Raw genomic sequence first — 25,361 nt, 5'->3', positions numbered from 1 at the left:
ATTTCTTGCCATTCCATAATGATTTAGGTGCCTAAAGGAATTTTTTTATTTGTGCACATAAAAAGTTTGCTTGTTAACCTGAAATTCCTTAGAGGATTTCTGCATATTTCTAGAGCCCTTCTCATATACAAAATATGTAAAAATAAAATCCTTTTGAATTATGAGGATGAGGGGGTGGGAAAAGAACTAGTTCAAGATAAACAAGACTGGGAGAAGCTACTTCATCTGACCCTGTTATCTTAGAATTTGAGTACCTCTGAATATTTCATGTATGTATCCTCACAGCACCCTTTTGAGTCAGGGAACTGTTATCACCTCCACTATTACTGATGAGCAACTGAGATTCAGTGACACTAAGGACAAAATCTTCAAAAATATGTAGGTGCCTAAAGAGGCAGATTGGCACCTGTGCCTGGATTGTAAATGGGATGTAGGTGTCTAATCCATAGGAGCTAGGTGCTGAAATACTTTAAAAATCTGTCCCTGGGTGGGATTTTACAAAGTGTCTAACCAGATTAGGTCCATAATCATTCTTGATTTAACTGAGACCAGTTGAATGTGTAACAGGCTTTGGGAAGTTTAGAAATGCCATTATATGCCTCTCTGTCATTTGGGCATGTTTAAAAATATGGCTCTAAGTGACTTGCTGAAGGCCACTTGTTGGTCTTGAATACAGGTCTTGAATAAGGAGTCTGCGGTGGAGCTGGGAAATGAACTCCCGTTTCCAAGTACTACCCTAAAAACTGCTCCACCCTTTATTATATTAATGTTATAAAACACTATATAGGCTATTATTAAATGTAGTAAGTTTACTGTTAAACATCCTAAATAATCTGGGCCAAAGCTAGCTTCGGAAAAAGCAGACAGATTTCCCACTGACTTCTAGGAGATCCCCAAGCAGTTAACTCTAAACATGTAGTTCAGACTCAGGAAGGTGTCTACTACGGCCGTGCGAAGCTCCAGGTCCTGATTTGATTCGGAGGAGATTCAGCCCGTTTTGGTGGCCAAATCTATGAATCCGAATTGAATCAGGGGACTAATTAAAAAGGTCCAAATCGATCTGAAGCTCTCCAAAATCGATTTGGAAACAATAAAAAGAGATTTGATGATTTGGGCAGTCCCCAGGGGCTGCAACATGGAGCTGGAGTCAGACTCAGAGCTGGTAAGTAGGGGCAGGGGAGATGAGGGGGGGAACACAGGGGGACCCCTGCTAGTCCCCATCCCCTGCCTGCTCCCTCAGCCCCCCTGACCCCTGCCCACTCCCCCGGCCCCCCCCCACCATGGCCTGCCCCAGCTCCTGCCTCTTTAAAGAACGACCCACACTCACCAGGTGCTGCCCAGTAAGGGGGGGGTGCCCACTGCCCCCCCGCATGGGGGTGCTCTGCAATAAGCCTCCTGACCCCTCCCCACTCTGCCAGTCCCCTCATGGCTGCCCCTGCTTCAGCTTCAGCCCTTTAAGAAAAAAAGAAAACAACGCCCACCCCAGACTCACCACATCTTGCAGCAGCCTCGGCAGGGGCTTCAGGGGGCTTGTGGAAGAGCCCCCCATGCAGCGCAGGGCAGTGGGGGGCAACAGGGATAGGCCCCTGCCAGGCATGAACCGGTGAGTCTGGTGTTTTGTTTTTTTCTTAAAGGGCTGGAGCTGGGGAGGGCAGGGCAGCCAGGGGGGTGGCTGGGACAGTGCGAGGGAGGGTTAGGGGGCTCATGCAGAGCCCCCCATGCAGCATGGGACAGGGGCGATGCGTAGGGGGTGCACATGAGTGCACGTGCGCCCCCCTCCCCCCGAGTGTGGCAATGCACCCACTATAAAAAGTGCTGCCAATACTGTCAACGGTGTCTGCCGGCAGTTGACGCTTGCCATCCCGCTGCCGGCACAGGTGGCAGCATCTGCAGGCGGTCTGTGATCCCCGCTAGCTGCAGCTAATCGCGGACCTTGGATTGAGAAATGATTTCTGTATTGTCTAAGGTGATGAACCAGAGGGAGTCCCTATGTAGCTCATTCAATTTGTCCAGACTGGAGATAAGCTTTAAATCACGGTGTTAGATATAAATCGTTGCGGACCACAGTTTGCCGGCTAAAAAAGTGTGCTCTAAATGTCAGCTAGTTGGAGGAGCTAGACAAGCAGAGGCATAACTGGCCACTTGAGCGCTGTGAGAAGCCCTGTAGGGCAGAATCAATGGCTCTGGCTCACAGTAGTGGTGGCCAGGCCAGTAGTGCAGCTGATGCTATTTTTCAACCCCCACAAGAATCACCACCAGGCCTGGTGCCCCAGTCATCCCCCTCTTCATTGCACTACTAGGAAAAAGTAAGGTAGAGAAGGCAGACGAAAATTAGCCACAGAGCATCTGTTGCAAGATCTGACCCTTCTCTTTCATTACTTTAAAGCTTTGAGATCCCTTGAGATCACTGAAATTTCCTCGGCATTTTCTGGATCTATATGTTCAGGGTCTAGGCCAAGTAAACTCAAAACAGATGGGCTTTAATAGCTGTTCTAGAAGCATATGGCAGTCCTTCATAAACTCCGTTCTAAATTCTTGCAGGATCCCCTTTCATGCAGTTCATGGGACAGGGCTTAGCCTGGAGATAGGGAAGAGTTTTTCTAACCAGTTTGTTAGTTTTGGATCTCCTTCCCAGAAGTGCCAAAGTCATTACTGCCTGCCTCGTCTCATTCATATCACGTGTACTAAAGGAAGCTTATCTTTGATGGTTTTAAGAGCCATTTCAATGTTCTCTCTGTCTCTATGTTTTATGACTTTTCATCCTTATCCTTCCTGCCAATGAGAAATTTTTTTTTTTTCAGTAAAGTGTGCCTAATATTTATTGGGTTGTTTTCCCGGTCATTAAATCTTGCATTTAAAACCAGGGATCCTTTAGCCTGAGAAGTCCATATGATCAGGAGAGCTGGTTTTGCATCAGGTTGTGCATTAGGTTTTTGTATGGCACTACGATGCTAGAGACATATTGGTTAGCATCTTATAAATAGGCTTTTCCAGCTTCTTTCTCAGACCTGAGAAAGACCACTTTGTGTCAGAAAGCTTGCCTCCTATATCTCCCAATTATACAGTCGACTTAATAGAAAGCACCACCAAACCCCCCCACCCCTCATGTCTACCAAGAAGCCCCATTTCCTGACAATACATGTCATGGCTCTTCTAGCATTATTGAATATTTCTCTTTTTAATGAGAGAGCTTAATTTTTGATCCTGGCTGTTTCAATAAGAAACTTCTAACACACATGGGATATATGTGTCTACTTTCTCTTTTATACTGGACTTTTTATGTTAGAGCATTTCAGGGGATGAACAATGGAATGAGCTACTGTAAGAAAAAAAGGAGAGCATCCACTGTTCCAGAGTAGGTGGCTATATGCACCCTTACCTTCTAGTAGATGAAAATCATGGACATTTCTTTTGTACGCACAACATTCCTGCAGCAAAGTGTCTGCTGCTTAAGCCATCCATGTGGAATTAGGTTGACTGCAAATGTATTTAACATCCTTGTCTTGAAGCTTCTCTGGCAGATGAAAGCCAAAGTTTGGCTTTCATCTCTCACAGGGTAAGAGCTTGCTCATAAAGCTGTTGCCATGTGGCTGCTGATGTTTAGTAAACTCATGCATCCTTTTAGCTCATATGAACTGCTTCATCTGCACCTGCCCTTACTCAACTAAGTTGAAATAGCCCTGAAAGTATTACCACGGACTTCAGTGGGGCAAGGATGACATCCCCTAAGAATGGAAAAAGTTTTAACATAAATCTGGGCCTGCTCTTTTTATTCAACAAATAATATGTATAGGAGGCAGCAGAGCTTCAGGACAGTGCTGTCTGATCTATGTGCAATGGACTCTATTTCCAGGCAAAAGTGATGGTGGAGGTTGTGGACACCTTAGCACAGAAGAAATCTTTATATACAAAAGAAATTCCCCTATGTCAATGAATAAACTCAGTGTCTTTAGCAAAGACAATAATTCCGGGGACAGTGCGATTATTAATATTTAGCAGTCCACAACAATTTTGACATTATAATAAACTTCCTATAATTTTTCTCTAAAGCATTAAAAACAAACAGTATTTAAATCCTATTAGAGACTTAAATAAGCGCATCCCCCCACAAGGGAAAAAAAAGCCTAAACTAGTATGGCTCAATTTTTCACGTACTGGTTGGGGTTTTCTCTTACTCTGAAAAGCCCATTAATAGTATGGTCTTTCAACTCTTGTTTGCATTATCTTTACAATAGTTTTTTCTCTATAGGATTCATCAGGCTGCTGGCCGCAATAATCTTTTTTATTTATTTTTCTTAAAGGATACTGGTTAATCACAAGAAACAACTGTATTCATGAATAGCCAGCCTTGAAATCTGTTCCGTTAAAAGGCGATTTTCATTAGCCTCCACGAACCCAAGTAAATCTGTTAACCCTTTCTCTCTTCCAGACATACAGACAAATGCAAAAGAATCTAGCTTCTTTCTGACCACACTAGAAAAAAAATTATAGTTTCATTTAGAACAGAAAATATTTCTGGTGTCAGCTGTCTGGCTTACCCAGCTTCGCTATTCCTGCCGCTGTCTCCAAAGATAAGCTTTTGCAGGACACAGGCTTGAACGGCAGCCAGTACTCCACACGGGCCACCCTAAAGTGAATAAAATGTTGCATGAACAAAACAACTGGTTCTGTCTGATGCCGGCAAGAACTTCTCATAGCTGATGTGTTTTCCTTCAAATTTAAGACATACTTTATCTGTTTTGACTCAGGGGTTTGAAGCACGTATGCCCTCTTTTAAACAACTGAAAAAAGTCAGCATTACTAACTGGAGTTGCCAGGCCCATGTATTCTTTCTGAAAATGCCTAGATCACACTGTACGCATGGCTGGGATATCAAGGAAAAGAGTCTAGTCTCTTCTAAAGTCCACTGAGCACGGGGCAAACCTGAAGTCCAAAGTAATGTCCAATCTAATGGGCAACTAAACCTTGTGTGGCCACATCAGACACGGTTTATTCACCATTTAAGTCCTACTTACACCTTCCAACCAGAGTTTCAGTAGTGCAGGCACCTCGCGGAAAATCTCTGTACAGAGGGGAAATGTCACCCAGGGTGAGTTAGAGGGAAAGAAGGACACTGTATGCTAACAGCGCTTCTGTTAAGCACTGTCACAGGACAATTAAGAGCTCTTCTGCCTGCACTGTTTTCAGGTGCAAATTCATTTTTAGATATCTGAAGCCTACTCTGATATATGGTATGAATCATAGAAAGTCAGGGTTGGAAGGGACCTCAGGAGGTCACATCTAGTCCAGCCCCCTGCTCAAAGCAGGACCAGCCCCAACTACATCATCCCAGTCAAGGCTTTGTCTAGCTGGGTTTTAAAAACCTCAAAGGATGGAGAGTCCGCCACATCTCTGGGTAACCTGTTCCAGTGCTTCACCAGCCTCCTAGTGAGAAGATTCTTCCTAATATCCAACCTAAATTTCTTTTGCTGCAAGTTCAGCCCATTGCTCCTCGTTCTGTCATCTGCCACCACTGAGCACAGTCCAGCTCCATCCTCTTTTGAACCCCCTTCAGGCAGTTGAAGGCTGCTATTAAGTCTCCTCCCAGCCTCCGCTTCTCTAGACTAAGCATGACTAGATAGCATGGCTAGATAGCAAAATACACACTAGCTTATCTAACTAGCACAAATCGCCACAGCAGTGAGGATGCAACAGAATGGGTTTTAGCACATGCTAATATCCAGACTGGACCCCCAGGATCCCTGGTGGGTTTACACTTTGGTAAACTGTATATGCTAAGGTTGATGTAAGCCTATCTTCACTACTATCATTAGGCATGCAAACTAGATTAAGCTAACACAGGTATGCTACCACATGCTACAATCACCTCTTTACTTTCTTATATAGACAGCCCAGCACACAAGAAATTAGCTTCTTGTACTTGAGAATGAACCTGCACTGCAAATCGGTCACATATCTGGAGAGAGGAGCTTTTAATTTTCCTGTAACGGTGTTTGAAAGTGGCACCATTATCCAGCTAAAAGCAATTTCGATTGCCAGTATCTCATCAGCTGCACTTGCAGGGCACTATGTATTCACTCTCGAGCCCAAATGGCTACAATCCCCAAATGAGGCCTCTAACAGAAAAATCATGCACTTTATCCTGAACTTACCTGCAGCACAGAAACACAATACTTCTACCACCCCGCAATAATCTTATGAATAACTACAGACAGAAAACGTGTGCATGAAGAAACAGCGGGCCTATTTCAGTCTGTCTGAAACAACTCCCAAACTTAAGTTTAGGTGAAATTCCAGAACCGTTTTTATATTACTTAGCAACACTAATCTGTAATAATAATAGGCTTACTCTGTCTGTCCAGAGTACTCTGATTGGTTGTCTCGGCAGCCAATCACAATGCTTACTGAAACAACCAATTAGAGTGCTCCGGACTGACAGAATAAGCATTATTATAGAAGATCCCGAGGCATTTCAAACAGAAATGCAAGTAAGTCAGAGCTAGAAGGAAGCACCAGCCCCACCTACCACAGGGCAGGCAGGCTCTGCCAAAAGAAGAAGGGAGGAAAAAAATAGTGGTGAAGGGCCTGGTCCTTCCCCCCCCCCCCAGGAGTCTGCCCACCTTTCCTGCGGCTGGGGGGTGAGCTGCCGGCAGGCCTTGAGCTGCAGGGGGCCCTGGTGCTCCTATTCGCGCTGGCTGCACCCCCTGGGACCACCCACGCGGTGTGCCGGGTGCTGCTGCCACGGAGAGAAGCACAGGGGTCCCCCACAGATCAGGAGTTGTATGAGCTCCTGGCAGCTTGCTTTCCAGCTGCAGGAGGAAAAAAGAAAAGATCAGGCCCCTTTGCTGCTTTTTTTTCACCCTCTGCAGAGCCTGCCCGCGTGAGCTGCTGCCGGGTTGTGCAACCCCTGAACTGTGGGGCTTCCCTCTGCAGCGGTCACATGGGCAGCTTTCTGTAGCCTTTTTGAGGCTGAGAAGTTTTGATTCCGTTAAAGTATTCGGTCAGAGGATAACTAAAAATCCTGTATTTACAGAAATACTTTGGCAATAAAAATGTCATCGCAAATGTTTTGCGGGTTTCAGCTGGTATTTAATAGTGGAGGTGGAATTTGGAAAATGTTTAAACTTACAGAGCAAGCCCACACAACCCCTTATCTAATACAAAGTTAGGAAAAATACTGTAATCATTATAAATATTGTAGCCCCCCTCCACTATAGAAAGGATGTGGACGAATTGGAGAGAGTCTAGTGGAGGGCAATGGAAATGGTTGGGGGGCTGGACAACATGACTTATGAAGAGAAACTGAGGGAACTGGGATTATTTAGCCTGGAGAAGAGAAGGCTGAGAGGGGATTGAATAGCAGCCTTAGCTCCCTGAAGGGGGGCTCGAAAGAGGATGGAGCTGGACTGGTCTCAGTGGTGGCAGATGAGTGAACAAGGAGCAATGGGCTCACGTTGCAGCAAGGGAAGTTTAGGTTGGATATTAGGAAGGATTTTCTCACTAGGAGAGTAGTAAAGCCCTGGAAAAAGCTCCCTAGAGAGGTTATAGAGCCTCCATTCTTGGACGTTTTTAAGACCCAAGTAGACAAAGCCTTGGCTGGGATGATGTAGTTAGGCAGAATTGGACTAGATGACCTGAGGTCTCTCCCAACCCTAATTTTCTATGATCCTATGATACTATTTCAAATGATCCAATTGAAGTAGACTACTGGGACTTACCTTTCTTTTGGGAAACATGGCATAGGACCCTTAGTAACCACAGATGTTGTAGACCTCATCTAGAAGCAGGCGCCAACCTCCCTAATGCACTTGGTTTCATATTAGCTTATAGGAATAGGTGTCACTTGTAAATTCCCCAACACTTAGGAATATTTGACCAGGAAAGACCTTCTGGGTCATCAAGTGCAGTCTTTACTATTACTAGCAATCACTTCACATACATTCACATTACTAAACTTATGAGACTTAAACTACTTCAGGGTTTTTCTTTCCACTACCCAGATTGGAAGGCTGATCCAGAACTTCACTCTTCTAGAAACCTCCTAATTTCCACACTATCTTTGTTCAATGCATGCCCATTTGGTCTTGTCCCAACGCTGTCATTTAGGTTCAATAGCTATTCTCTCACACTGGTGTTAATCCCCACGCCTCAGTTGGTCTTAACCGTCTATTCACATCGTGCCTCCTCACATGATTTACAATGGTACAGCTCTCAGTGGTAAACTTCCATTCACCAACCAAAAAAAAAGTCGAGCTTCTTTTATTATCATAACACGCAACTGCTGGAAACTTTTGGTTAGAGACAAAGATAACTGAGCTCTTTTTAAGGCAGTCATTTACTGTACCTTTTTTTGCACAATGCCATATTTCAACTGAGGTATATTATTAAATGTAAAACTCTGTATTTTCCATTCTTCACTGAAGCAACAAAGGCTTGAGCCAAACAAAAGATTTTTTATTTCCTGGAAAAAAAAAGAGAGGGGGGGAAAAAAAAGTCTCATTTTAAAAAGAAATCCAAAATGTAGGTATATATATGTGTCCCTTTTTTTTTTTTTTGCAGTAATTTGTAACAAGGAGGAGGAGTATGGCAGGATAATGACTAACTCTATATAACCGTCCTTTTAATTTTTTGTTTTATAAATACAGTAAATAGCAGGGCTATTTAACTGAGAAGGAATAATTTTTTCCTTTCCCTGCAATGTTCCTTCAGCACATAATGCTAGGAGCGGCTCAGCCTTAGAAGTCTTTTTTTTTTTCTGTAGCTCATCTAAGACAGAGATCTCCTTGAAAGATTTATTGACCGTTGGCTCAAATGTAGCCACAGGAGTAATACACCTACTGCTGCTTACGAGCAGACGATTGTCAAGGTGTGACAGGCCTTTTTTTGAATATTTTCCACTTTCTCATGTCCCCAGTAATGTACATTATGGCATAAAATATAAAGTGTCAGAAAATAACCCTGCTGGGGCATGTCATGGAGACTAGAAAGTCTGTTCTGCCTGCCAAACGCCGTGGTTTGAGGCAGATGACATTCAAAGGTTTGACGTGGGACAGACATATCAAATCCAGGTAATACTCCCCAACCAAATTCAGGCTTGAAACTTGCTAGTGTAAAACAGAGTAACAAGAGCCCCTTCCTCAGTGTTATTTCCTCCTTGGGTCTAGAAACTGAAGTGGAAGATATTGCCACATTTTTTGCTGCTTTTTAACTTGATGAAATCCAAAAGAGAGCTATGAGTATGGTTAGAGGCAGGCTATATTCATGACAGGCTGAGAGACATGGGTCTGTTCAGCCTGGAGAAGAGAAGACATAGAGGGGACTTGATGGCAGCCTATAAGTATATAAGGGACACGTATCAGGGACTGGGAGCTCCCTGGGGGAAGGCTACAACTAACAGTCATAAATTACTAGAAGACCACTTTAGGTTAGACAAGGAAAAACTTTCTTTACCACTCCAGTGTCCAGGGTCGGGAATACATGCCCCCCGGGGTGGTATAAATCACCTACTCTGGATGTCTTCAAAAAACATCTGGATGTGCACCTTGCTGGGATCATTTGACCCCAGCAGTCCTTCCTACCCAAGCGCAGGGGAGCTGGAACCGATGATCTCAAGAGATCCCTTCCAGACCCTTACATTTATGAATCAATGAATCTATGAATTATGGTACATATTCCCCAAATAAGAAAGGAAAAGTATCATTAGAAAATGGGGGGGGGGATAAAGTGAATCAAATTACTTTGGATTTCTAGAAATATTTGGCTTGGAGGATAGGTAGACAACTATATTTGTTTCAGTAAGAGACAAACGTGAAGGTACAGAAAGTCTCTTATTAACTCCAAACCACTTAATTTATAACTAGCCGTAATCTAAGGGTATTAATGAGGAAGAATATATCTTCTCCTTTGCCAGACACACAGTACCCATTTACACAAAGGGCCCGACTGAACTCAAATTGTAGTGACAGACTTGGGAGTTTTCCTACTGACTTCAATGAGCACTTGATTAGGCCCAAAGTGCCACGTGAAAAAGAAATTCTAATCCATTTGGGAGGTTTCATAGACCTAAACATACCCTATGACATCATAATATCTTGCATCCCTTCTATTCATTTCATTCAAGGACCTGAAAACATTCTAAAAATGAAATTGTTTAATGAATTCTTCCAGTAAGTGGTCACTCCTTAAGGAGATGATCCTCCAAGCTCAAAGGGAGGTAATCCCAAAGCGGATCAAAGGGAGCAGGAGCGCACGCAAGCCCCCATGGCTCATCAAAAGCATCCGGGAATGTCTCCTACCTAAAAGGGAGGCACACACGCAATGGCAGGGAGGGGCCATCACCAGGGATGACTATACTGCAGTTGCTTGGGGATGTGGGGGGGGTCAGGAAGGCCAAGGCGAGGATGGGACTGGGACTAGCTTCCCGGATCAAGGACAACAAGAAGTCCTTTTTTAAATTCATAGGGGGTAAAAAGAAGGTTCCAGGTAATGTAGGGCCCCTGCCGGACACGCTAGGAAAATTGGTCGTCACACCAGATAACAAAGTCAACATGTTTAACGATTTCTTTGCCTCCATTTTCCTGGGCAGGGACCGAAACAGTCACCCCTGCAGGGCCCCGCTCAGGCCCCGGGGAGGCGCACCTAGGCCAAGGGTCAGTGAGGATCTAGTCAGGGAACCTCTGGAGGGACTGGATGTATTTAAGTCAGCCGCTCCCTACGATCTCCACCCTAGAGTACTAAAGGAATTGGCTGAGGTCATTGCAGGACCCCTGGCACGGCTTTATGAGCACTCATGGTGCTCTGGTGTGGTGCCAGAGGACTGGAAGAGGGCCAATATGGTTCCCATCTTCAAAAAGGGGAAGAAGGAGGACCCAGGAAACTATAGGCCAGTTAGTCTTACCTCGATCCTAGGCAAACTGTTTGAGAAAATTATTCTGGCACCCATCCACAAGGGACCACCAGGGGAGGCCATGCTTAGGGGCAACCAACATGAGTTCATCAGTGGCAGATCCTGTCAGACCAACCTGGTGGCCTTCTACGATCAGATCACCCAAATCATTAGATGCAGGGGTAGAAGTGGACACAGTCTTCCTGGACTTTCAGAAGGCCTTCAACACTGTCTCTCACCCTGTTCTCATAAAGAAACTGGGGGGCTATGGTGGCGACACCCACACAGTCAATAGGGTAGCCAACTGGCTGGAGGGCCGCACCCAGAGAGTGGTGGTGGATGGGTCCTTCTCGACCTGGAGGGACGTGGGCAGTGGGGTCCCCCAGGGCTCGGTCCTCGGGCCCGCACTGTTCAACATCTTCATCAGTGACTTGGACGAGGGGGCAAAAAGCACCTGTTCAAATTTGCTGACAACACTAAGATGTGGGGGGATGTGGGCATGTTAGAAGGGAGGAATAGGATCCAATTGGACCTAGACAGGCTACAAGGGTGGGCGGATGAAATAGGATGGGATTCAACACCGACAAGTGCGAAGTGATGCACCTAGGGAGGAACAACCGGCACCATACCTACAGGCTGGGGAAGTCCCCTCTTGTCAGTACAGAGGCAGAAGAGGATCTCGGAGTCATCACTGACTGCAAGATGAACATGGGCCGGCAGTGTGGGAACACGGTCAGGAAGGCCAACCGCACCTTGGCATGCATCCACAGATGCATCTCGAGCAGGTCCAAGGAGGTGATCCTCCCCCTCCATGCGGCACTGGTCAGGCGGCAGCTGGAGTACTGCGTCCAGTTCTGGGTGTCGCACTTCAGGAGGGATGTGGACAGCATGGAGAGGGTCCAGAGGAGGCCACTCGCATGGTCAGGGGGCAGCAGGGCAGGCCCTACGAGGAGAGGCTACGGGACCTGAACCTGTTCAGACTCCACAAGAGAAGGCTGAGGGGGGATCTTGTGGCCTGTTACAAACTAGTCAGGGGGGACCAGCAGGCACTGGGGGAGTCCCTGTTCCCCCGAGCATATGAAACTATAAAACATCTGGCTGCACTGGTGGGGGTGGAGGAGGCCGGGAGCAGGGCCTATGAAACTATGAATATAATTCTGTAAAAGTATATATACAAATAGTCCCATTTGAGAAATACATTATCATTGAGGCCGGAGCAAAAATGAATTTCCCAATGTCAGTGGCAAAACAAATCAGAAATCCTGTGTTTGTTCCTGCACATTCTACCGCTAAACACCCTGTCAAAAATGCAAATAAATTGAAATCCTCAACAAAGGACTGTCTGAAAATGCAATTTTATGGCTATTAGGAAGTAGTAGCCTAAGATTTCCACATGTACTAAATCTAGAAAAACCCCCAAAAAACAAAAAAAAGCAGAATCTATTGTAGCTTTGGCTTACTTAATAGAAATAACATACTTTACCGCATCATTTGGTTTTTAGTGGTATAACTTTGTCTTACTTTTGCAAGGGAAATATCCATTGCCTTCAAATCTACTTGAAGCGTACAGAGTGTCGAATGGTCTGGGATCTTGCTAACTTCCCCAACCGCTGCTTCATCCTCGACATCAACTGAAAGAGAAGACAGCTTGTAAATCGGCAAAACACGGCTGGTGAACACAGTTCTGCCATTTCGTATCCCCGTGCCAGCCGCTGCTACCGGTTCAACAAAAACTTCTATGAACCAATAACTTATTTAGCTGAAGAGCCATCCTAACCTTAATAGTGGTGATTAAAATGGCTTCACAAGGGCTGCAAGTTATACAATTTTATATAAGAAATTAACAAGCAACTCTTAATAGCCAAAATCAACTGATGAGTGTTTACCAAGAAGAAAAAGAGTGGGAGCACCATTTTGCGCTGCATTACAGTTGCTGTGATTGGTACGGAAGCAAACCACAAAAGCAAAGTCTCATGAACATACCTAGTTCTAAGGCATCTTTCATCAGGTCGCCTTTATTGGAAATGGATGTTGGCGCCTTTCTAGATTAAAATAAATGAGAGAAAAAGTTATACATGTTTACTTTACGTGAAAATGACGCCAGGATGAACATGGGCCGGGAGTGTGGGGAGGCAGTCAGGAAGGCCAACCGTACCCTGTCATGCATCCACAGATGCATCTCAAGCAGGTCCAAAGAGGTGATCCTCCCCCTCCATGCGGCACTGGTCAGGCCGCAGCTGGAGTAGTGCGTCCAGTTCTGGGCGCCGCACTTCAGGAGGGATGTGGACAGCACGGAGAGGGTCCAGAGGAGGCCACTTGTATGATCAGGGGACAGCAGGGCAGGCTCTACAGGGAGAGGTGACGGGACCTGAACCTGTTCAGCCTCCACAAGAGAAGGCTGAGGGGGGATCTAGTGGCCTGTTATAAACTAGTCAGAGGGGATCAGCAGGCATTGGGGGAGTCCCTGTTCCCACGAGCACCGCCAGGAGCGACCAGGAATAACGGTCACAAGCTGGCAGAGGGTAGGTTTAGGCTAGATATCAGGAGGAGCTACTTCACGGTCAGGGTGGCTAGGGTCTGGAACCAGCTTCCAAGAGAAGTGGTGTGGGCTCCTACCCTGGGGGTTTTTAAGAGGAGGTTGGATGAACATCTTGCTGGGGTTGTTTGACCCCAGTATTGTTTCGTGCCATGGCGGAGGGTCAGACTAGATGATCTACTCAGGTCCCTTCTGACCCTAGAAATTATGAAACTATGAAAGAACAATAGAGAAAGTTCAAATGCACAGGAGTCCATCTGCAGTAGGTATATGTAGTTACTCTTTTTTTTGATAATAAGGACTAAATATTTCAAACGGAGCTATGAAGTTTGGCACCTAAATATGTCATCAGATTTTCAGAGGTGTGTTTGGTTTGCTATTCCCATTGACTTCACATCAAAGTGAATTCAGCATTAGGGAAACACATTCAAATGACCACTGTTGATCTCTAATTCTTGTACTGAGGGGCTACTGCTTCTGCCAAGATTAAAATGATTTCAAAAAAATAAAAATACTGCATTGTTTTTCTTCAGTTTGATTGCTTTGGAAAACACGGGTTGTAAATCACAATTCTTTCAAAACCAGTATGGAATAATTTCCTTAGTGACATTCTTCGTATGCCCGATATTATTATAGCAACAATTGCTGTCATATTGCATACTTTCCATTACCTTAATTTCCTTTTTCACTCTGTGAAAGGAGATGAATGAAAGCAGTATGCATGCATATGCACATACACGACAACACTTCCAGACTTTTTTCGTCTGAAAACTTTCTGGCATCTCTCTCACTGAGAGCTTTCTATAATAAAAAGGCGCAAACCACAGTTCCATTTTTCTCCCCAAAAGCATTAAGAACTTCAACAAAATTTGGCCGAACACAGATAGTCATGACATACCGACATTTCAGAATGGAAATAAATCACTTGCTAAGTACTGGTGAGTCAAAATATGGGAAAACAAATGTCCCAAGACCTCAGTATGTTGGTTGAGAGCAAATATGCATAGTGATGTATAAAAGGCTTTGATTTATACTGGCGCATAACAGCACAATTTACCATTGTGTATGTTAAAATACAAATAAATTGCATTTGAAAAGTAACAAATCTTTCTAAGACTGGATTTCTTCATTCTTCTAGGAATTATATATTTTTCCTGTTACTTTCTAACATCTTTCCAGCTGGTCTGGTGGAGAAGAATTTGGTTTTCACTTGAACACTGAAGTCACTAAACTACCCTAACCCAAATTCACCATTTGCATTTTTGTTTGGTCAGAAAATGGAAATGATTATTCGTTTTTCTGAACGAAAAACTTGTTTTCCTTCAAGGTCAGTCTCTTAGGAGTTAATTTGATAAAAAAGACAGCGGTTCTGAAACCTGAGAATGCTAATATTCAGTGTGGACATAGAGGACAATTCAGTTATTATACTTTTATTAGGAGGTAATTGCAAATGCCTAAGGCAGCAGTGTTTACACTCAAAAGAGCATGTGAGTCACGAGAAAACCCGCTTATCTTCCTTTGTATTACATTGCACTTTGCTACATGGAAGATCCAAGATTTAGTTGCCAGTTGAACCACACCAAAGAGATGGGACATGTTACAGAGAAGACGACTGCTAAATTCTGCCCATGGCAGTCTAGACTGGAAGGGAACTGTCCAACCCTGGGAGAAGCCTACCTTGTATCCATAAATCATTGACACTTCTCTCTCTTTCTAGGTCTTACAAGCTTTCCCCTCCATTGCAGTACATGAGCATGTCACAAACACAAGCCAATTAAATCTCACCATATTATCAAGAGGCATGGATAAAGTCCCCACTAGCCCTATACAGAATGAGCATTGCATAAACACATGAAAGGATGGCTAATTGACAAATCCCCCCAAAAAAGTCACTGCAAATAGGGATTCGTTATTCATTCTTAGTGGGCTCACAGAGAGACCTGTTTTGCTGCCAGGCAATGTTGCTGCCTGCCCTGCCAGCAGGAAACTGCCCTGTTTATATATGCAGCCCTGAATCTAAAATGGCTGCTGCAGTCAGGCACCTGCTGGCTGTTTGGCCTCGGTCTTAAAGTGGCAGGCACCAACAATGCCCTGCCACACACCTCTCCCCTTAAAATGTTACCTGGGGAGGGATGTTTCCCCCGCTGCTTCTCCAAAGCAGGCTCCCCTCGGAGCCTGTGAGAGCCCTCAAGTGGCGAGCACCCCCAAAGGTGCTCACCACATACCTCCCCCCTTAGAATGAGATCGGGGGGGGCTGCACTTGGCTGTCTTCCCTGCTGGGCTCTGCCCCATCCTACTGCAGCCCCTGCCAGGTGGCAAGCAGCCCAAAGGTGCTTCGCCACACCCAGTATATATGGAATGACTAAATATGATGATGTGCTACAGCTACACATTTTACTTTAAATGTGGGGTGCTTGTACGTGAACCAGGAGGTTACACCACCGTGCTGTAATTATAGTGTTTTTGGAAGTGTGGGGATGCTGATACATGAGATGCTCTGGGTGCTTTAATTAGAAAGGCTCTCAGAGCTGCTCTAATTAACACCCCTCCTCCTGGAGCACGTGTAAAAATGCCCATGAATTCCTGTTCCACAGGAATTCTTAAACAACACAGTATCACACGTAGCAGGTGTCTATGTACTGGCAGGACTGTATACTCAAGCACTGTTGTGTGATTTCCTGACCTAAGAGAGGTAGGCAGATTTACAATAAGCAAAGGCATCGTCAAGACAGTGATGACTCTCAATAAGGCAGGAACCACATAAAAATGGGATTTCCAACTTTGAACAGTCAGGTGACCCGTTTCAGTTCAGATGCTCTGTCTTTTTGCTTGTCTTAACTAAAGGTGCTGCTCCTTCAGTTTCTGACCTTCAACTCTTAGTCCATTTATTTATTTTTAAAGATGTGGAAAGTGCCTGGCCTGACATTTCCTGTGAGAAACCTCAGGCTTTTCAACAGTCCAAAACAATCTAACCTAGGAGTTTCTAGCCAAATAAATAATCTTCCTGAAAACGCATGTCAAACCATAAATGGGAATAAGAGGAGTGCTTACACTGAACACCCGAGTTTCTCTCTTGTTTTAGTCTGGCAATGATAAGAGCATATTGGTGAGTGCGTGCACTGTAGAAATAGCCTTTACCTCCTGTTAAAGTAATCTGAAGGCGAGTAAGGCCTAAGGGAGAACACACTCCTTTGCTACATCCGAAAGACCAATTGTTCTTACGGGGCAGTGATTTCTTGTGCTAGTCCTGCTTCCTAATATGTTCCACCAGATGTTCCCCCGCAGACCTGGTGAAAAGGAAACGTGTGAAGCCCAAACTGCAGAAGCGAATGCGCTGCATCCCTGCCTTTCTAAATGGACAGCCCTACGAACACTACGGGCTTCAAATGCTCTGAAGAGGATTGTCCTGTTGACTTGATTGCATTTTAGGCTAGGGGCTGTTCCTTTCCAATTGAATGTGCTTTCCAAAAATAAAATATAATGCAGAAACTATTCACCATGTCCAGTAATTGCACACTGCCTTTCCTATGGAGTTTTGGAAAAATACTGAAATGGCAGATGGTAACACACACCGACGTGACATTGAAGACTCTGGTGCCATAAATCTGTTGACACAAACTGAGAGTCACAATGGATTATGACTTGAATTTTAGGTTTTCTTCCCTGCCTGGGCTTTACGTTATGCAAGGTATTATACAACCTGAGCTATCTGAAGACTTTCCCCGCACCCCCCATCACTTGTTCAATGTTTGTATGGGTTATTTAAACACATAACCTCTTAGATGATCCCAGCTTGCCTGACAGCTGGTCACTTTGTACAAATTAAGACGTCAAGTGGAGATTTATTTCCAGGCTCAAGGCTGGGCAGGCAGGCTGCAGAGAGGATGTGTTTAGTCTCTGAGAGAAGAGGATGGCTGCCTTATTCTTACGGTGCTTCCCATCCACTGAGCCATACAACGGCACTGACCTCAGCTGGGGACGAAACCACGGGACTCCTCTCAGGGCCCAAAGGGCAACATGATGGAACCGGAAAGGATGGAAAGGAAGCACATAAAGTCAATTTACTAAGAAGCTATTCCACGCCCTCACATTCAGTGCTGGGCTTTCATGAGAAATGAAGAGCCACCCCAAACTGATCCTCCCTATAAATACGGTTGCACAGAACGTCGTCGCATGTGTGCGATGGACGCAATTAAATGTGTTATTGAAATATCAGTCAAAGCTGCCACAAGTAACTGCATACCCTGGTTTGGGCTTTACCCTGATACAACAGTCGCTAATGCCAAATGTAGTTTTTTTAATTACTTCAATGGGGTCTAGTTTAGCGCACCTGGGCATAGGCATACTAATCCAGTCTTCCTATTTGAAGTGCACACCAGCCAGTGAAAGGAATCAGAACTCATGGTCGAGGTGATATCTTTTATTAGAACAAGTAGATTTTGCAAAAAAACTTCCTTTAATCTCATATTTCCTATGAACTTTCATTTCTACCTAGGAGAACTTTTACAATCTTTTCTCCTATGCCTGATGAAGGGTGTTTGTGATTGCGATTAAAGGAAAATTTTTTTTGCAAAAATCTAGTTGGTCTAATAAAAGATATCAGCTTTCTCTACCACGACGGCTGACTCCTTTTGCCTCTAGGCCAATATTGCTACAACCTGGATACCTGACACAGGCCAGTGAGGAACTCAGCACCTTCAGAAATTCCTCCACATCTTGAGATCAGGACATTGACACTTGCCTAACAGATTTTGTTATCTCAGATTAAACAGCCTGAGCTGATAAACCAAGGATGTGTCATATTTAGCAAGGACGTGCTGAATAAACAGCATGTACCTACAGATATTTATTATACTTTGAAGAAATATGTGTACATTGGGTGATATTCCAGAAAAGACATGATTAGAGTCCGTTGCCATCCTGGAATAAAATAGTATGTTATATAATCTTCCTAGCAAGATTTGTTTCCCCTTTAAAAGGGAATTAAATTGACACTAAAATATATATATACCTTTATTAAATCCTTGTCTATACCATTAAAGCTGGAATCCTGATGAAGGAAATAATGTTAAACCAGTGTATCCTTTATTCAAGCCATGATGTTTTCCCTTACAAATGTTAAAAAGAGCTGTTCTTTCAATGGGGAGGTCAGAGTTGTGCTCTACTGACTGCTGATTTCTATTGAGCTACCAGCATAAAACAGGGTGAAAAAAATTATTGAGGCCCTGAATTTACCAGCGTTTCCTATATAAGTGCTTTTCAACCATTTTAGACTTAAGGCACCCCTTGTTAGATTTGAGATATCCCTTGGAAGATGCCAGCTCTTAGTTTTCACTCATTTTTGACTATGGAAAAATAATAGAGCAATTCTGCTGAAAAGGACTCAGAAAGGCCATAACAAGTCAGAATGCTTTTAACTCTATGGGTTCATATGTGAAATCTCTGCATTTATCTTGTGAATCATGTGTATGAGTTTGTGCAACTAGCAGTGCTAATATAGCATAGCACCCCATTGTACTTTAAAAGAATCTCATTGCACCCTAGGGTACTGGGACATACTGGTGGAGAAACACTTGGGTATACTGGACCCTTAGGTGTATAAAATCATGACTTTTTCTGCCTCAATATACTTTTCTCAAGTGCAAACAGCCTTATGCTGAAACCCAAGGTCTTGTGGTCCCTCCCACCCCCTTTTGCTAAGTGGTAAGATTGAGGCACAAACTGGAAAACAAATGGGCAGGAAAGTTACAGTAAATGGACAACAGTCAAAATCCAGCTGCTTTTCTGTGTGGCATTTGGCTTGTTTTAGCAACATGAATGTAAATACTTGATAAATACAGTTAGCAAAAGACTCCATAAAGGTTCAGTAATGTTTGAAATAAAACTCTAATACATTATCCCTTTCCCCCCTGCTCACCTCAATCCAGCCTAAAACATAACGGAAAGGAAAGTCATTAACTGCATCTTAATAAAATCACGTTTCCATTAATTTTTTTCATAGTGTTGGCAAATCCTTCAGAACTAGTCAAACTGCATAAAGAAGCCAATGGGAATATAGCCTGATAAAGGAAAGGAAGGTTTGACTGGACGCTAGCGCTGGATGTGTGCAGATGTTTATTTTATGCTACCTGGAAAACTTTGTTAGCCCAGATTCTGCATTTTTGTACCTTTATTGAAGTCTGTGAAAACCATCCTATTCTTATAAACAAATTGAACGGCTGTGCCATAGACCATTACACAGTCACGTGGGTGGCAAATTGGCGTAGGAGTTGTACCCAGAGAGTGGTAGTGGATGGGTTGGTATTGACCTCGAAAGATGTGGGCAGTGGGGTCCCCCAAGGCTCAGTCCTTGGGCCGGCGCTGTTGAATATCTTCATCTGTGACCTGGATGAGGGTGTGGAAAGCCCTCTGCCCAAATTCGCAGATGACACCAAACTATGGGGCAAAGGAAAGATACTGATGGGAAGAAACCAAACCCAGGTGGACCTGGATGGGTTAGAGACGTGGGCTGAGAACAGTAGGATGCAGTTCAACAAGGACAAGTGCAAGGCGCTGCACCTAGAGAGAGGAAATCACCAGCACACCTATAGGCTGGGGAATGACCTTCTCAGCAGCACAGCAGGGAAAAGAGATCTTGGAGTCGTTGTCGACTCCAAGATGAATATGAGTTGTCAATGTGACGAAGTAATTAGCAGAGCTAATTGCACTCTGTCATGCATTAGTAGATGCATCATGAACAGGGCCAAGGAGGTGATCCTCCCCCTCTATGCGGCACTGGTCAGGCCGCAGCTGGAGTACTGCATCCAGTTCTGGGCGCCGCACTTCAAGAGGGATGTGGACAGTATGGAGAGGGTCCAGAGGAGGCCACTTGTATGGTTAGAGGCTTGCACGGAAGGCCTTATGAGGAAGGCCAAGGGACCTAGAGCATTTCAGCCTCTGCAAGAGAAGGCTGCAGGGGGATCTTGTGATGGTATACAAATTATTTGCGGGGGGCAGCAGGGACTAGAAGATGCTCTGCTTACCAGACCAGAACACCCCTTGGAATAACCAGGAACAACGGCTGCAAGCTGATGGAGGGTGCATTTAGGTTGGACATCAGAAATAACTTCTACACGGTTAGGGCTGCCAGAATCTGGAACGGGCTTACAAGAGAAGTGGTGCTGGCTCCTACCCTGGGAGTCTTCAAGAGGAGACTGGACAAGCACCTGGCTGAGGCTGCATGACCCCAGCACTTTTTCCTGCCTCTGGCAGGGGGTTGGACCGGATGATCCATTGAGGTCCCTTCCAACCCTCACATCTATGAATGTATGAATCTATAAAAACCAAATTACGGTACCCATAAGCACTGTTCCGTTGTAGTCAACGATGACATTTTCTCAAGTTGCCTTAGCAGTAATTTTGCTGTAATATGTCAGCTGTTGTCTTTAAGTTATCCACATTTTTATTTTATTGCCCATGGAACAGCTATCTTCTGAACTTACCAATTCTCATTTTCTTCGGTGAGCACTTAACACACATGAGCGTGAAAAATGTAAAAAAGGGTACACATCTGAAGAACCAAGAAGGATTTTGTTTTCTACCATCACTGAGATGCTGTGCATTCAGAAAGTTTTGGGATAAGTAGGTTGATTCATCTGCACTACAGTAAGTTAGGAGTAACTTCATTGAAGATAATGAAATTACACCAAAAGATACCTGAAATAAAAGGAGAATTGAATGCAGGGGACACGTCATAAATGGTTTTTCAAACCTGATTTCATTGCAATCAGGAAGCAAAGTGCTTTGTGACAGTTTTCAGGGAAAGCAAAGTATGACATTAAAAGTCAAGTACAATATTAACTGCATCCAGATTTGAACTTCCATAGCAGCCAATACCAGGAGGGTGAGACCAAGACAATCATTTGAAAGCCAGCTTTAAACTGGAAGGAATTCCCAGGAATGGGAGGATTTCTCCCTTCCCGAACAAAGTGTCGGTCTTTTCAACTTGGAAAAGAAAAGGATGGAAGGAAGACGTGCACTGACTTAACCTAGCAATGCGCAGTTCATCTTTGTTGCATCTCTCTCCATCGAGCCCTGCCTTATGCACCCACTCAAAGCAAGGGTAAAACTTTCCCAGCTCCAGCAGAGCAGGCTTCCTCTAGGCTGATTTCTCACTTGCAGCAAGAAACAACCAACCTGGAAGTCTTTATGTGTGCGCACACTGGAAAAAAGTGTTGGGCATTTTTCTTCTGTCCGCACCCAGCTGATCTGCATCTTCCCCTTTCATTCACTCATGAGCAGGGATCCTGGTTTCCTCCGATTTAAAAAAAAAAATCCCTAATTTTCAGATTTAAAAAGTTACCTAAAACCCACATTTTTCCATGATTAAAATGAAACACCACTAACATAGAGAGAGCTATACAGTGGTGTTTCATTTTAATCATGGAAAAATGTGGATTTGGGGTTGCTTTTTTTAATCCAAAAATTGGGGATTTTTTAAAATCAGAGAAAACCAGGAGGATCCCCGCTCATGCGCTGAAGACCAGAACATGGACGTTTTGCCCCTGGGTTATTCCAAAACATACAACCCCTGCTCTGTAGTTAAGTCTTCCTATAAGCAAGCACAGATGGTTTGTGGGTGGAAAGGATGTAACGGGGGGAAAAAAAGCCTAGATCTAAGGCAGTTCGAAAACTAATTAAGCTTAAAAATTGACAAGCGTAGGCTTGAGTCTCCCAATGGGAAACGAAGCTGTTTCACTGCAGTTTGAAATCTCAGTCATTTAAAGCAAAGATACAGATCCTCGAGGGCATCGTATCACAGTTTTGCTTTGTTTTGCAAGTAACAGCCATCAAAAATACTAAGACACAACATGTGGATTTTAAAAGCGGGCACTTTCATTATTCTGCTGGATTTCTTGGGAGGTAACAGGTATCTTTTATTCGTTCCTGAGGTTCTCCTTGACCAAAAAAGTGACTTTTAAAAACCTGTTTACTGCACTATGCGGCTAGTGAAAAGCCAGTTCAAGTTAAGGATTTTTTCATCATCTTGAAGAAAAAAGATAGGATCATAGTGCAACCCCCTGCAGAGATGTAGGATTCTCTGCTCCTAAACTATCCCAGACAGATGGGATGCCTACCCAGCCTCTCACTGAAAACATCCACACTTCCCTGTGCAGCTTGTTTGATAATCCCATTCTTCTTACAGCAAGATTTTTTTCCCCCTGAATTTGATCTAAATCAGCATTGCTGCAGTTTAATATAAAAATCCACCTGCATCATTCTTCATTCAGAGTACCAAAAGTGAATAATGATTCAGAAAGAAAAGCAGGAGGACACACTCACTGCCCTCACTCACATATAGAAATGCAGGGCCACAAAGCACAGATACTGACCAAGACACAGGTTTATACAACTAGCGGTATTCTCCCATAACAGACCCATCACTTCCCCTAGCATAAATCTAGCACTAGCCTATAAAGAGTGCTTCCCCGGAAGTGACCGCTGAAAAATAAATGTCTGAATTGCCATCCAAAGCTGAAACTAAGAAGACACAAGTTTGTAAGGCGAGGGAGTGGCAAAACATGCCAACACGGTTTTACACTGCGCGCTGAGAAACGCAAACTCAGGGAAAGGGTAACGGTCTTTGCAAGGCACTGATGAGGTGTACCTAGAATGCAGTATAGTTATAAACCCCTGAATACTTGCAAAATTGGATGGAAATCAAAGAACAACAACAATTTTGGAGATGAACGGACAGGATTATGAGTAAGCATTAAAATATCCATAGCGTATATATAATATAAATATGCGTAACATTATGTAATTCAATATTGTTTTGATATCATTCAAAATTATATATAGATTTTCATCATGTAGGAACCAGGATAACTGTCTAAAGGGTGTGAACACAACATAGAGAGGACGCGCGGAGCAGAAAAAGCAGGTCTAAAGATGAGTCATGGGGACACATGTGAGCAAAGGAAAATTTAGATTGAATATTAGGGAACATTTTCTAAGACTAAGATCTATTTGAATTTGGAAGAGATGTTCAAGGGAAGTGGTGGAAGTCCTGTCACTTGAGTCATCTAAGACTGGACTGGACAAAGCCCTGGAAAATGTGCTGCCGCACATATATATAGCATCTTGAATAATCGACTGTGAAACAAAATGACCTTAAAAGTTCTTTTCCATCTCTGATTTCTATGAGTCTATAAAATATGACTAATGTTCAAATAAAACGCTCGGTATCTATGGTAATTCCCCAACCTTGCCTTGCTGGCATTTGGATGTACAGCACAGCTAGAAAAGAATTCCCTACCAAATAAAGCGTGATATTTTTGGAGCAATTAGCAAGCGCCCTTTTGGGGAATTTTGGTTGAAAGGCTATACAAGACACATTCTGGGAGCGAACGCCTTGGCACTTACTTTCCTATTAGCGGAGACGGAGCACATCAGAGAGATGTTTAGGTTTTGGTTGGAAGAAGGCGGGTGAAGCCAAACCGCAAGCTCGTGAAACAGCCCATACCATCTGAACTATCCATCTGCAGTGACAGGCTCCTGAGAAGAAACCGCTAGCTCACATTACAGTTCTAGCCAAGACTGACTGCAAGGCAAAGGAGAGGACGGCAGGAGTGAACCAAGGGACAGGAGGGGCAGGGATGACTGTTTGTAATGAAGGAAGGAGTGAAAAATCAATGAAGTTCTTCCTGATTGTGTAAACCTCCACCTTGTGGACTACATATAAGAGAAGAAACTAGGGGTGTATGCAATGCTTCCATCTCTTTTTGCAGGGTCTCTCTGCCACTCCCTTTTGAACCTCTATGGGACGGGCAAATTCCTCTTAATCTGAGCTTGGTCTCTGATATTTCCGTTTGCTCTCAGCTCTCCATGGGGTTACAACCATACCCTGCCACTTTCTTCATTGCTGAGCTCTACTCCACTTCAGGGAGAAGTATTTTTTTCAGCTTCGTATGCCAAGGCTGGTAGGACACGCATGCCCAAATCCTGTCTTAAACAACAGAAAGGATATTGCGCTCTTACTTATTCAGTTATGGGCAGATGGGTGTCCTAAGCACAGCAGAACATTAGTGGCTTTGGTGCTTAACTTAAGGGAGTAGAAACACTTGGTCCAAAAGTCCTAACTCCCTAGATACACCTTGGAGCTGAACACTGCAAGGCATCCATCTGCATTCCCATCGAAAGGATTTTCGGGGTGCGGCAAAACGAGCGGATCAATAAATGCAAACCTTCGGCTGTCAGCCCACAGCCCCCAACCTGATGGATTTTGGGGGCCATCAGAGGACCGGAAGGCATAGAGAGAGGGCTTTGGTAACCTTGACTCCTTTATTATATCATGAAATGCACAATTTTGGGAGAAAAGGGAAGTGTAGGCAGGCCACAGAAGTGTTATCACTATAGGTAAATGATCAGCAACCATGACATTCCTGTAATATGTCATATGTTCCTCACCTAAAGCTACTCAAGTCACGATGAATTTCTGTCCTTATAGCAACTTTTTGTGCCAAGGTCTTCCTGGAACCAAAGCAGTGACTTTCCTCGACAACATGTGTTATACATAGTGTTATACAGAGACCGGAGTGAGTTAAGGAATTGGATTTGCTGGTGATTATTTATAACTCAGGATTCACGAAGATCTGCTGCCACCTACCTATCATTTCCCTCCTTTCTAGGATTCTACCCAAAAAAACAGCGAGAGGCAGAATTGGGAAGCCAAGGCATGCATTTTGTACATGAAATTACTACCAGCATGCCCGCAGATTGGGCAAAGCAGTGGAAGGATGTAAAGCTGCATTTATAAAACAAATCGTCACTGGTGCAGAATACAATTCACTGATCCAGCAAGTGAATTAACTGCACACAATTCATGTTCCTTGGCTTGGAGGAACACAGAAGTATCCCTTTCCTCTGTAGAATAACAGTCGAACACTACATTGACAGACA

The 25,361-nt window shown here is 44.0% G+C and overlaps 1 protein-coding gene across 3 annotated transcripts in view; it reads right to left on the bottom strand.

Annotated features, from left to right (window-relative positions):
• MINDY4 (MINDY lysine 48 deubiquitinase 4) overlaps positions 1-25,361 on the bottom strand; it is a 95,261-nt gene that overhangs the window by 57,085 nt on the left and 12,815 nt on the right. For 2 of the 3 annotated variants that reach the window (XM_090047836.1, XM_090047835.1), the window contains exons 6-9: positions 12,869-12,927; positions 12,407-12,516; positions 8,345-8,461; positions 4,539-4,627 (exon numbers count right to left, since the gene is read on the bottom strand). In XM_090047836.1, coding sequence (XP_089903962.1) covers positions 4,539-4,627; positions 8,345-8,461; positions 12,407-12,516; positions 12,869-12,927 — 375 coding nt within the window. The remainder of the gene's footprint in view (positions 1-4,538; positions 4,628-8,344; positions 8,462-12,406; positions 12,517-12,868; positions 12,928-25,361) is intronic. The other variant, XM_090047837.1, reaches the window with a different exon arrangement.

This window comes from Crocodylus siamensis, chromosome 5 (genome assembly GCF_052110815.1).
Source record: "Crocodylus siamensis isolate JL-2025a chromosome 5, ASM5211081v1, whole genome shotgun sequence".
Taxonomy (NCBI): Eukaryota; Metazoa; Chordata; order Crocodylia; family Crocodylidae; genus Crocodylus; species Crocodylus siamensis.
Note: the sequence above shows the minus strand (reverse complement) of the source record. Positions and strands in the feature narration are given on the sequence as shown.